The sequence below is a fragment of the Buceros rhinoceros genome, unplaced genomic scaffold (assembly GCF_000710305.1).
Source record: "Buceros rhinoceros silvestris isolate BGI_N320 unplaced genomic scaffold, ASM71030v1 scaffold7601, whole genome shotgun sequence".
Lineage (NCBI taxonomy): Eukaryota > Metazoa > Chordata > Aves > Bucerotiformes > Bucerotidae > Buceros > Buceros rhinoceros.
The window spans coordinates 9,311-22,895 of NW_010394777.1; the positions used below are offsets into that span (position 1 = coordinate 9,311).

General features: G+C 35.9%; 1 protein-coding gene across 1 annotated transcript in view; it reads right to left on the reverse strand.

The window, feature by feature from the left end:
- Positions 1-379: 379 nt before the first annotated feature.
- KIDINS220 (kinase D-interacting substrate, 220kDa) overlaps positions 380-13,585 on the reverse strand; it is a 67,401-nt gene continuing 54,195 nt past the window's right edge. The window contains exons 25-29 of the mRNA XM_010145322.1: positions 13,130-13,186; positions 6,817-6,963; positions 4,998-5,096; positions 3,568-3,816; positions 380-1,947 (exon numbers count right to left, since the gene is read on the reverse strand). Of these exons, the coding sequence (XP_010143624.1) occupies positions 676-1,947; positions 3,568-3,816; positions 4,998-5,096; positions 6,817-6,963; positions 13,130-13,186 (1,824 nt within the window). The 3' untranslated portion in view covers positions 380-675. The remainder of the gene's footprint in view (positions 1,948-3,567; positions 3,817-4,997; positions 5,097-6,816; positions 6,964-13,129; positions 13,187-13,585) is intronic.

Consider the following 13,585-nt stretch of genomic DNA (forward strand, 5'->3'; position numbering starts at 1 on the left):
AATAACTGCCAATTCCAATGACACACCAAGACAATGTCCCTTCACAAACCTTATCACCATTCTACCCAAAGTCCACAAAGTCCACAGTAATTACTGAACATACAGAGAGTAAAAGCGTACATATAGCCGAACACGTATCTTATCACTCTAATTTCAACATAGTTCATGTATGTTGCACACATTAAGCCACTAATTAATGCAAAGTTTGATAAGGGTGTCACAGGTTGTGATATTTAATCTTCTGGCATCTCTTACATTGAATGGCAAAGACACGCTGTCTTAACTTTACTTGCAAGTATTCAGACTTAACTGGAATGTAGATGGGTTATAAGTAACACCTATCCCAACCAAGAAGTAAAATCACATCATAATTTTAATAATTAAACCATACATACTTCTGTAACATCTACCCCTGACCAAACCTTTGCACTCTGTCTTAACAAAGAACTAGTTTTCCATGCTGACAAGTACTGCTTTTATATGAGAGAAAGTTCCAAAACAATTTGCTTCTTTTAAAAATTACTTATTCTCTACAAGAAAATAACTGAAAATAATATAGACCTTCTATTACAGTATTAAAAGCTTAAACTAAGAGCTTAGTGTAACCACACACTGACAAAGAATTCCAAGCAAGCTACAATTCACAGGCATATGCTGTTTTAAGCTGTCTTTTTCTTACAGGATACTCTCTCTTTCTTCTCCAAAACCAGCTCCTTCTGAGGCTGTAACAGTGTGGAGCTCTGATGAATCTTTTGAAAGCCTAGTATAAGTTGAACGCTGGCTCCGCTTGTGAGTGACACTCTTCAGGTTCTCATTCTGAACCGCAGCTGGACTGGAACCTGAGCCAGGCTGCAGGATAATTTGAGATGAATCTCTGATACCTTGTATTTCTTCAAAATTTTGATGAGCTCGATTGCTTAGAGCACTGTTATTATTTAAGGTTACTGTACTAGGGGTTCTGTTTAAATTATAGACTTTCTGGCAAGCTGGCCAGTTCTCTTCTGGGCTACTTGCTATCAAGCTGCTTTCAGAAGGGCTTTTCTTATCTTCTGAGCAAATGGACATGCGAACTACAGCTGGATCTTGAAGGCCACTAAGACTGTGTGGAATTCCTCTCTTTCCACTGTGACTGTCATCTTCAAGCTCAATGAGATTTGCCTTTTCAAGCTGTGAATCATCTGCTCCTTCATTATGGAGGGAATGATTTGGAGAACTTTCGTTGGATCTTACACCAGAGTCAGATGAATCTTTTTTATCCAGAAGGGCATCTGTCAAATACTCTTTTGCTTTGATGAAGGTTCTAATGGGTTCAGATCCATGTTCTGGAGATTTCGGCTGCTTCTCTATTTTGCTATCTGTTTTCTTATCTTTACCTTCCTTAAGAAGTGGAGTATTATCTGATTCCTCAGTTCCTGACTCATCTTCATCACTTGGAAGTTTCTGATACCGGAGAGTAACTCCCTTAAGCTTTAAATCTGCAGCCTGGAAAATACTTGTTCTTTCCAAAGACTTCTTTCCTGGGAGAAGCTTGGAACCAGACTGATCAGATTTTTCATCTTCTTCAGTAATTGGATCCAAAGGAGATGCATCATTAGTAGAAACACCTGAAGTACTGTAATCAACAACATCATTCCTCTTCAGCAAGAAGGCTTTTCTTCCATCATCTTGTTTCTGTTCACCATCTTTTCCTTTCTCTTGTTCTGTACTAGAATGCAAGGAACCCCCTGATGTACTCTGCCCCATATAGAACGTACTTGAGCTATGAGGAGAGGACCTACCACTTACTGTAGCAGAATTGGCACCTCCTTCTAACTGTGACATTTGAGCAATATATTCTCTATATGCATCTCTGTATTCTGCCTGTACCTTGTCAGTAAGCTTTGATATTTCAATAGTAGAATCTTGAGAGTTAAGACTTGAAAGACTTGGAGTTCTACGAGTTTGTGACTGGAAAAAAAAAAAACAGATAGAAGAGAGAGAGAACAGTTAAAACAACTGTTTGTTTTTACATTTACCTGTCTTTTAAAATTAAATAACTCAAAGCATCAAGTATGTCCTTAAATTATTTTTTTATTGCTGTGAATAGATTACGTAAGTGAAATGCTATAATTAAAATATGCTCACTATATTCATACATATGCAATCACACACATTCTCTAAACTTACGAAGTGGTTTTATTGTTGGTCTACATAATGGAAGATTTCCACAAAACAAGCATTTTATCCAGTGCAGTTGAGGCTAACTCTTCTGAATACGTAACAATTGAATTTGTATGTCAAGATGAGCTTTTCTAACACATTTTTGTATATTTACAAAATCAGCACTTTGTATTAGAAAGGTAGCACAAGTTTAATCTAAATATTGAGCATCTCTCAAACACATTTTTAAAAAGCCCCCATCCTACATACTTCAATATATCTTGGCAAAATTCCATTGCATACAGCTGATTTCAGAAAAATCAGTTCTACGTCAAACCTACTCCTCTTTGCCCCTGCCTCTGCTCTCTTTGTGTTCACACAGAGAACTCCACAGGCATAGAATGCTAGGCCATCTATTACATGCTAGAACCAAGGTCTAGCACTGAGCTTAAAGTAAAGGAGTGGACTGTGGCTGAACATATGGCTTCATGCACATAATGGGCTGCTTACTACCACCAAATAAAAGATGTACAGCGCTCAGTGCATTGCAGCTGAGGCACTGACTTGAGCAGTCCATACTACTTTAGGAAACTTATTCGACTTTGCAGTGCACAAGAGATCAGATTTTGAAAGACTGTTGAGGTATTATATCTTATTTGGATCAACACTGAAAATGAACCACATGTCAAAAACCTACCTTCTACTAGAAAACACGATTAAAAAAAACCACGAAAAGGGCTTGGTAATTTTAATAAGTTAAACGTAAGGAGAAGAAATAATGTGTGGACTCAAACACTGTGAATAAATTTAAGATTTAGAACAGACTTGCTTAATCATATAGATTGGACCCTCTTGGTCCATCCTTTTCTTTCTCATCCTGTATTTTTCTTTTCTCCCTTCCTTCCACCTTTTTCCTGCTCTCATATGCACCCTTATCTTTCTTGTTTCTGTTCATTATCTTTTCCTTTTTCTTGCTCTTCATTGGAATGCAAGGCAAACTAACACACTTCTTTCTCTGAAGATGCTCATAATCTCCCTCAGCAAGCAACATACACAAGATCTGTAGATTCCTTTATTCCATTTGTATTACTGAACAGTATTCTGACAAAGTATTACTGACAGTTTCTCGTAAGATCAATAATGTTGTATATTCACTAGAGTAGTGGGGAACAGCTAAACATGATTAACTAAAGGAAAACGGTATTTAAGTGACTTCTATCAGCCATGACACCTGAGCAATTCAATGCCCAAAGCAAAATGCAAGTATCTCAGAAATACTAACACCTGATTATTTATGCATATTCACTACTGTTTGTCCATTTATTGACCTGTCACAGCAGACTTACTTCTTGATCTCTCTGTATCAAGAAGGGAAAAAACCCTTTACCATACAGGTAGGCAAGCAGAATACATTTCTCTACTAAATACCTGCCAACTTAAGTTGCTGTGGCGTGGAGGAGCTTCATCAAGACCAATTGTGTTGAGTTCTTCAAAGCTGAAGTTAAGTGTGTAGGGAGCTTGACCAGAAAGCCCTGTAAGCTCAGTGTGAGGCAACTCGGTGTTATGCCCAGGACGACGAGTAAGTTCACTATGAGGAACTGCAGTGGTAATGTGCTCAGTTGTTCCACGAGGATCTTCCTGAACAGCCTGATTTTCTGAATTTCTCATTTCAAGTATCTTAACACACAAAGAGAGACAGTATAAGTGTAATCATATAAATAGAAAAAGTTCTCAAAATTGTTAAAGAAGAATCCTATCAAAAGCAGGAATAAGGGATTCACAAGTGCAAAAGAGTACTTGCATATATGGTTGTGATCATGGAAAAGTACGAAAAAAATCTGTTCACAGACCTACTACATTCACGGTCTTCACTGCAAATCACAGTGAAGACAAATTGATCACAAATTGATCTCAAATCACAAAACAAATACTTAAGGATTTTTTTTTGTATTTACAAATTATTCTTATTACTGCTCAGACCATTAAAAGAACTCATCTGCCACAAACCACTTAAATTCTTATAAAACTAGATAAGTGATAAGTTACAAGTTGAAAAGCAAAATCAAATACATCTGGTTTATAGCTTAATCACCCTGAATCTAACAATAGATCTCATTTTGTAATTCTCAAATGTTTTTCAAGACTGATTTAGCAGTTGAGAGACATACAGTTATTTTCAGAAAGAAAACTAGCAATATACTAAAAATACTTAAGAGAAAACACAGTTCTTGGTGATGCATAACCCTCACTGTAAAACTGTCATTTACTCTCAAATCAGGAGGAGGGAAATGGGGGAAATTAGTTATCTATATATGTGCTTCAATAACAGTATGCAGTGCAACATTTTCACATTATACAAGTATGTGTCAATCAAATATTGTACATTTATCTTACTGGCTTGATTCTTAGCTTAAGTTTCTTTTAAAATTATGCTTATGCAGTTGTGTGCCATGCATCTCCAGCAGCCTGACTGTCCGCTTCCTCACACTAACATACTCCTTACTAACTTTTAACAGAAGGAAAGAGGATTCGAAGAGAATTAAGTTCTGAGAATTTCATTAAAATAGGGAAATTTAAAAAGGAAAAGGAAGTCCCTACAGGAAAAACAGATCTTACAAAAAAAGCAGGCAAAAATTCAGTGTTCACGATGACTTAAGACGCAAATCCATAGGCAACTAGTTCTTCATTAAAGTGAGCAAGAAAAAAAGACAGAGTAACAAAATAAATGCATGCATGTTTTAAACTTATCATGTTAAAGATGATTATTACAAGAAAGCAACAGGAAAGAAATAAAAGACAAGGTTCATAATGAAAAAGACAAATTTATGATGACCTGAGAACTGAAGAGAAAGTCTTACCATACTCCTGAACAGGTGCCAGTCACCAAAATTCATATTCATTTCTTTTTTCAGTTCATCAATGTTGCACTGAGCCAAGACACGGCCATTTATATTTGCCTAAAACAATTAAACTAAATAATGTAAATTACCCATATCAGACTTATGTCATGGCAGTAACAAACTAAAAAGGTAAATGAAATTGGATATATCGATGGGAACTGCTAGTGAATTTTCCTGACATCCCTCTTAGTCCAAACCTATAATAAACATGTGTTTCAATAAAATAATATTTATTGATGATAGATGATGAACAAGAATCTATGCATCATGAAAAAATTAAAATATAAAACCCAAAAATGTGTACATGTAAGGCAATATATGTTCAATTATATGTTCTACAAACAACCAACACAACAGTGGTAAAAAATTTCACTGACAATAAACCACATTCATCTGCCTAGAGTTCTCAGATTCAGAACACAGACGGCAGATGCCTAAGTAGCTGAAGAGAATCAGACAATTAAGTCCCAGGCATCATATGACCCCTGGCTGGAGATACCTAAGATCAAGTACCACCTCCATCAAGATCCCTTCCTGCATAAACACTGGCTTACATTCCTCCCATCGTCAGAAATACCTGGGCTTAGAACACCAGACTTCTTTCTAATTTTCATCATTGTTCAGAAATCAACAGAGAAGTGACTAAACACCATCTCTATTCCAGGAAGATCGTGATCCCTTATGTTATGCCTGTTTATGTAGTGCTAAACTTCTAACAGCACCAAATTCAATACAGAACCATTTTCATTTCACAACAATGGGAGGCATTTCTCTTTATGCCATGAATCAGGGGATAGGCAGAATGTAAAAGAAGAACCATGTCTAAGGAGAGTAATCACAAAATGGAAGCTGAGAGCTCTGTTCAGTCTGGGGGATTCTTAGTGGTTTTGTTCCCATATTCCAGCAGATGGTCTTAATCAAACCAGGGAAAAGACCAGGATGAGCCATTTTCATTCTCCCTTTTTGCATGATACCACTCGTAGTAACAAATGAAAGAATATAAATACATTTTATTAGAGATAACTTATGAGCACGTTCTTTTAGGACTCTAGAGCCACTGAAGCAATTGGAAATTTTCACAGCTGCAATCTGACATCCTACCTCTTGCTTTAAGCAAGGTCACTGAAGCTTCGCTTGATAAACCTGCCTCTCAATTCTTGAATCAACACCCTCCCTGTGTTTTTTAAGAAAGCTCAGCAAAAAGATTCACTAATGACAACCTTTGATTTTTCACTCCCTTCTTTGTAAAAGGAACACACAGAATGGTCAAAAAAAATAAAGTAAAAAATGATTCTGTGCTACTGTAACAAAAAATTGTACAGTGGCCTTTTTCTGAAGCCAACAGATGTGGAATGTGGCAAGATAGAAATGGAACCATCTTCATCACTCATTTACAACAGAAGAGATGTGCTAATTTCTCAGGGGGAAAAAAAAAAAGCAACATTGCTACCTGGATAGAGAACGCATTTGCAACCCTGTTTTTCTATGCGTGGCAATTTCAAAAACATTTTTATTCTTTTCACAAAGTAACAGTCTCATCAGAATTTGTATTTCCAAGTCCATTTTTCCTTTTTGAGAGAGCATTTTCTCTTGAAAAATATATGCTTGTATTAACATGTCCTCCAAACTCAGCATGCATAGAACTTAGGATGTTGTTTTGACATTTAATGTGTTTCAATAAACACTTTCAAGAAGAGAGGCAGCTAATTATTTCCTTTTCCTTGTGTAATTCCATGTTTAGGTACTAAATACATTAATGAAATTCAGCTGATGATACCTTTTTTATAGTTGCAGAGTACTGAGGTAGCATGCTCTGGTCCAGACCATCTATCTGCTTTAGCTTCTCACACACAGCTTCCACACTCATTGTGCTCAGAGACACATGTGATACTCCTGCAGTCGATCCTGTGCCTGCTCCTGCTCCCTGTAAGAAGTGAGAAAATGTACACTTAAGATTTGCCCACATACTCAGTACACCCTGAATTTCACAATACACACTAACACAAATCAAGCTGTGTTCAACTACATTTTAAAATTAAGAGATGAGCGTAAGAATGCACAGGCATTTTTAATTACTAACAAAATATCTTTATATTGGGAAACATTTATTATAGGTATTTGTATGAGAAGAGACTCAGAATCTTGAGTCCTGCCTGCGTGAGAAAATAACTCCCTTAAATAACATTATTTAAGAAAAACAACATAAAATCAGAAATATTAAGAAAGGGTTAATCAATTTCAAATGTACCTTTAGGCAGAGTTTCCCCCCGATTTTAGTAGTTAGTTTGATTTTGGGTTTGTTTTCTGGGGTTTTTTTGCTTGTTGGTTTATTTGTTTTTTTAATAACACAGACACAAGTTATATTTTCCTGTCTTAAAAGCTCCTGGTTTAGTATGGGACAAAGATGACCTAGAACATAACTTGGATTCTTCAGGTAATTTTAGCAACATCTGTCAATTTTCAAGAGTTCCTTCAGCTCCGTTTATGCAAGATCAAGCCAAGGAGTTGTGTACCACAGTACAGAAACACAGAGCAGCAGTGCCACTGCCCTCCAAGGCACTATGAGGATGCTTCATAGATGTCAAACTTGGGCAAGATTTGGGCATAAATTATTCCCTACTCCTATCTGTAACACAGAATGTGTGCTGTTAATGTTACCAGCTTCTGGGAATTTCAAAGCAAGTGTGGAAAAACAAAACAAATGCATCTGCAGATAGTCAGTATACTAAGACAGTATGTTCTGAAAAAAACCCACATTCTCCCTGCGTGGGGACCTGTGCATTAAAGAATAGTAAAGTGCAAAGCTATGAACAGTTACACTAATGATTCCAAATTCCTGAAAGAAAAATCAGAGTCAGTTTTATCAGCTATGAAAGACTTGTATGCCTTCCTCCTAGGAGGGAGGTTGCACCCTCCTGTTTTTCTGAATGTTAAGTTTTTGTTTCAGTACTGTAGACTCTACACCAAGTGAAGCTCATTTTGGGAGGATGCAAAAGAGCTTCTAAAGCTTCAGAGCGCGTCATCACATGCGGATTACTCAGAGTTCAGTTAATGGAGTTTGACTATCTTTCTCAAATCGCCAATGAAGACTGTTTTTATAGTCAAAATACTTTTATTCCATTTTCATTTAATTACTTCAAAGTTATTTAATCTTTCAGAATTGATATAAATTAATAGATCCAAATATATTGCTTATAAAAAACAAGGATTATCACTCAGAATGGCATTAACCATATCTGAATTATCTAAACCAAGGTATTTAAGAATAATTTATTCAACTGTTAATACCAAGGCAGCAAGCCAAAACCCCATTATCTACTACCATTTAACCTCAGAGTTATTTCTACCTTATTGTTACAGGAGATATCCTGATCTGGGCAGGTAGGCACGCTACTCACCTAAGCTACTGAGTTACCTAAAATGATAACTAATTAAGTATTATAGGCATCTAAAGGTATCTTTAGGTATCTTTATCATGTTCAAGATATAAGCCAGCCATCAGACTGACAAAGATGACAGGAAGAAGCTTCATCCATGAACTATTTATCACAGACTTTAACACAAACCTCTATCCTTCCTCTTTAAAAACAATCACTTTAAGTTTTTCTTCAGGATACCAATTCTGTCTATTATTTCCCCATAAACACACTATTTACTGTTTGCATGAGTTAGATAATACATCAATAAAGAAAAGGTATGAAGCTAATTCAAGTCTTTTAATTATTTTTTGAAAGAAAGCTCATCAATTAAAAGAAAGAAACTGTTACAGCTAAAAGTGCATTGTGGCACTACTAAAATAAATGATCCCCGAGTAATGTGTGTAAGCAACTGCCTTTGTTCTCTGAATTTATTAAATACATTATCTATCCTATATAAAAAAAAAGAAAAGTTTTAAATGCTTCTAGTGTAACAGTTCTCCAGATCAAAATATTTTTCTAACAATGAAGAACAAGTCATTCTTTCTGCACGCATTAAGAGTTAGTTTAGAAACTCTTCTTTCTGTGTATTAAAAAAACGTGGAAAAGCACTAAAATATTTAGACTATTTTTGTTAAAGTGTGAACTGTTTGAAATACACACACATTAATCCAAATCATTCTTTACAAAAAGCACTCTCCAAAGAATAAGTAATGTAATAGCTTTAGGGATATTGTCACCATGTAAGTGAATTAAAACTGTACTTAAACTGACACATTTTTCAGCCTTAGTGGTTTTGTTAGAGATGCTTAGAGAACATTAGTCTGAAAAGTATTTGCCATGCAAAAGCTAAAAGCAGCTTGTCAAAACAAACCTCAAGGCTAGTAATGAGCATTAGTTTACAGACAGCCCAGCATGAAGCGCCAGTAAAATAGCTTCTGAAATGACTCTGAAATAAGTGAATGATAATTCACAGAAAGTGGCGGTACCTGTCTGTTTAACCCAGACTTACACAGCTTTGAGAAAAGGACAAAAGAGAATGAAAAGAAACAACTGCTTAAAGGATATCAGAAAGGTTGAACGTACAGATGACATGCTTTGAAGTAAACAGAGGAAGTCAACATTAGGACAGAAACAGGTATTTTCATAACGTAAGGAAACTTAAGATACACCTTTAGAATAAACATTTAGTATATGCTATAGAAATACCATTTTCCTATGAGCAGACTGCTTTGATGACTACCTTGCACTGGTAAAAAAGTGACACTCAGCTGTATTTCGTTTCCATATAAATTTTACATTACATTTTTGATGGAAAATCCTGCTTTTAACCAAACATTATTCTGCTATTTCAAGATCACATTATACCACCAAAGTATCTCAAATATCTTTGAACCCTTTTATCTAAGCACAATCCCCTTGCCCCCCCCCCCCACCCCACCCCCAAAAAAAAAAAAAAAAAAAAAAAAAGAAAAGGCAGTGGCCAGTGCTTAGAGGACACAATTTTGCCCCCCCCCCCCCCCCCCCCCCCAAAAAAAAAAAAAAAAAAACCACAAAGGCAAACCATTACCACCCATAGAACTGAAAAAGGTACTTCTTTTGAAGAACAAATACGCAAAGCACAAAGATGCTACATTAAAGCACCTGGAAAATCCAAGAAAACTCCCATACTGCACATTTCCACTCATGCTCAAACTTTTGAAGAGTACCTCCCATTTCTTTAAGACATTCTTTAAGAATGTCGTATGATTACATACACTTCATGCTCTGGGCCATGTCAGTTCTCATTCAAAGCACACACGCTACATCTGAAGGTATTATATATTCATAGTGCAGTATGAAAAATGTATTTAAAAAAAGTAATTATAATACAAGCAGCTGCATCCTGACAAGTCATAACGAACAATGCAAACTAAAGCACACGACTAAATTCATGACAGATAACCACTGCTAATGTTTGATTTCTAACATGATAGGGGATACCATAAACAGGTATCGGTTACACTACAATTCAATTATAAACTCTAGAAGCTTTTGCAGTTCCTGCCAGAAATGACCATTTGTATAGTAAAATCAGCAGAAACGCACATTTTCCTCCATCACACATGTGCAAAGGTTGACATCTGCAGTCTATTTTCATTAGTGATTAGCTACACACTTTCATGCTGATGTAACTATATAGATGGTATTGGTAAAGTTTCCATTTGACATCTCTGTTTTGATCCATTCAGTAAAGAATAGTAAACTATAGTCTGAGACACATCAGTTTTCTCATCAACAACAGAATCCAAATACAGAAGGCAGCAAAGGTCAAATTACTGATACAGGATGACTGGTCTCAAAATATTTCTGATTTCCACTAAGCTAACCTGGACTTAAATTGATTTTACAAGACTCGCATTTAGGATCTGAAATTTCAGAATTCAGTCAGCTCCAGTGTCAGACTAACAACACTGGCAGGGCCTTAACTGTATATTACGTAACATTGTATGAGTTGGCAGAGCTGTGCTGAGGATGAGTAGCAATGATGATCTGCATTAAAAAAAAATACATCTATATTCTCCCAAAGAAACTGAGATTTGCCCTGTAAGACTTACAACATTCAAAAGAATGATTATTCTCTATTTTACATGGATGTAAATTTGCAAAATTTCTGGCATCTTGCCAGATTTGCATGAAAGTCAACTTTGATTCTACACAATCCTCTTGTTTCCAGTCATCAAACCAGTTACACATCTTGACTTCTATAACTATTTTGTACAGTTTTTTAGTTTATTTCATTACTTTGCATGCACCAATCCATTTAATAAGTACAAGCCGTATCATTTCTATAGTGGCAATGACCCATCAATTAAGAGCTACCTAAATAGCTGAATGAAATTATTGTACTCATCACCTCTGGATAATAGCAGTACCCAAACCAAGTAATTACTGTTTCCTTTCGAAGAAATTCCAATAAAGTCTACAAAAGAAGTGTTATTAGAACAGACGAAATTCTGATGAGGTATTCTGTTAGGCACACATTCTTCTTTACCAGGAGGGTGGTCAAACTCTGGAACAGGCTTCCTAGAGAGGTGGTTAATGCCTCAAGCCTGTCTATGTTCAAGAGGCATTGGACAATACCATTAATAACAAGCTTTAACTTTTGGTCAGCTCTGAATTGGTCTGGCAGTTGGACCAGATGATTACCATAGGTCCCTTCTAACTGAAACAGTTTATTCTATTCTAATACTGCACCGTGACTAACAACATTCTCACAAAACAGCCAAGAGATTTAAACAAATTGAAAATTTTACATTTACACTGGGTTAAAAGTAGTATAAATTAAACTCGAAAATAAAATCCTCTGTTTTCATTATTTCAAAAAAGGTTTCTTTTTAATGTTCTAACTCTTGTATTTTCCTACCTACAGTCAACAGACTACCTAACTTACATGAATCTTTTAAACTGCTGCTTGAAACCAGAGCATGAGTGTGCTCAAGATACATACTCAGAGCAGCAAGAGCAGAAGAGCAACCAGGTCCAGCTCTGCTGCTGGAGCTCATTCACTACTTTGCCCTGAGATTAACTCCCACTTTGCCAGTCGCACGTCCTTTCTCACACTCATGGATACTTCAGCCAGCACTCTACTACTTTCTCAGAAGTCCTTAGTTTTTCTTCTTGCACTGACAAGCTGCAAAGGACTAGGAAGAGAATCAGATACTGAGATAAGAAATCAAACACAGGGAAGGCATCAGCACCTCCAAAAATATACCACCAGAAAAATTTACTCCAAAGTCATCCCTTCACACAAGGCAGCTAATGGCCTGGATGACAGAAATTTAAGGTACATTTTCCATTGGGTCGCCTAGATAAGGGTGCTCAGTGAAGGTATATGGAGTTAAATACAGGTCTGGAACTTGTGTGGGGTTTTTCTTCATTGCACAACAATGCAAAGACATTCCAAAAATCAAATGATCTACTAGAAGAAAAAATAACCAAGATCAAAGTGTAACTGTTGCCAACAACTATTGGCAGCAATATTAAGAGAATGATGACAATCATATTAACCTCTTTGCTTTGCTAATTAATAATTTGTTAGATTCGCACAGTTAGAGTTAAAACAGATATCCATAAAAAAGACATCTTTGTGTGAATACTTTGGATAAGCCAACAAGAAGTCGTGGAAAAGGCAGATGTTAGTTAGCATTCTGACTCAAGAGTAAATTTATGACCAGCAGTTTTAAAATATTTCTAAAATTTCTACCAAAAGTTGCTTTATCATGTGTTAACTGTGATAGCTTTATATCACCAACTAAATAAGTATGTAGCAGATGAGAGAGCTGACTAAAGAGGAAAAAAACCACAGTTACTTCATTCTAAAATCTAAGCACCGAATGACCAGCTGTCATTCTTCACTGTTTAGCTACCACAACACTCTTTACTGAAAGCTCACCATAGCTACTGAGGCAAGGGGAAAACTACAGAGGAAAAATATAATATATATACATCTTAAAAGTGAAATATTAGCTCTTAAATTCATTCACAAACTACATTAGTTTTCAACTACTCTATCTGCCCACCAAAGCCACTGATGCAGTGTTAGTGAACTGCAGTTACGATTAATGCAGACTCATTACTGCTGAAAAAGCAATGAGATGCTAAAATTTCCACACCACATGACTACTCATTTACCATTGAGGGGTCTGTGGGTGAAGGAAGCCCCTCATCAGCATCCTCCTTGATAACATCCTAACAACAACAAAATATTATGATTTGGGTAAAATAATCAAGGGCTCAACAAAAAACATGAAGTAAACAGTGAATGAGAACAATCTCGTAACAATACATAATTCAACAGAAACACATTTGTTTCCCTTAAGTGACTGAAGATTTTACCACCTTTTAATAGCTTTGCGCATTGTATCAATATCCTAGAAATAAACTGATTGACAAGTGAGGCTTTTACTTTTCTAGCTTTCCTTAGTTCTTAATTCTATTTGAACAGCCATCTGTCAGTAAAATAAATAATGTTAAAAAGGAATTTTATTATTTTATATGAAGCTAGAATAGTCTGCTTGTTTTTCCTTTTCAATGAGTAAAGTTGAATTATATATACTTAAAAAAACCAAGCTACAACTGATGCATACT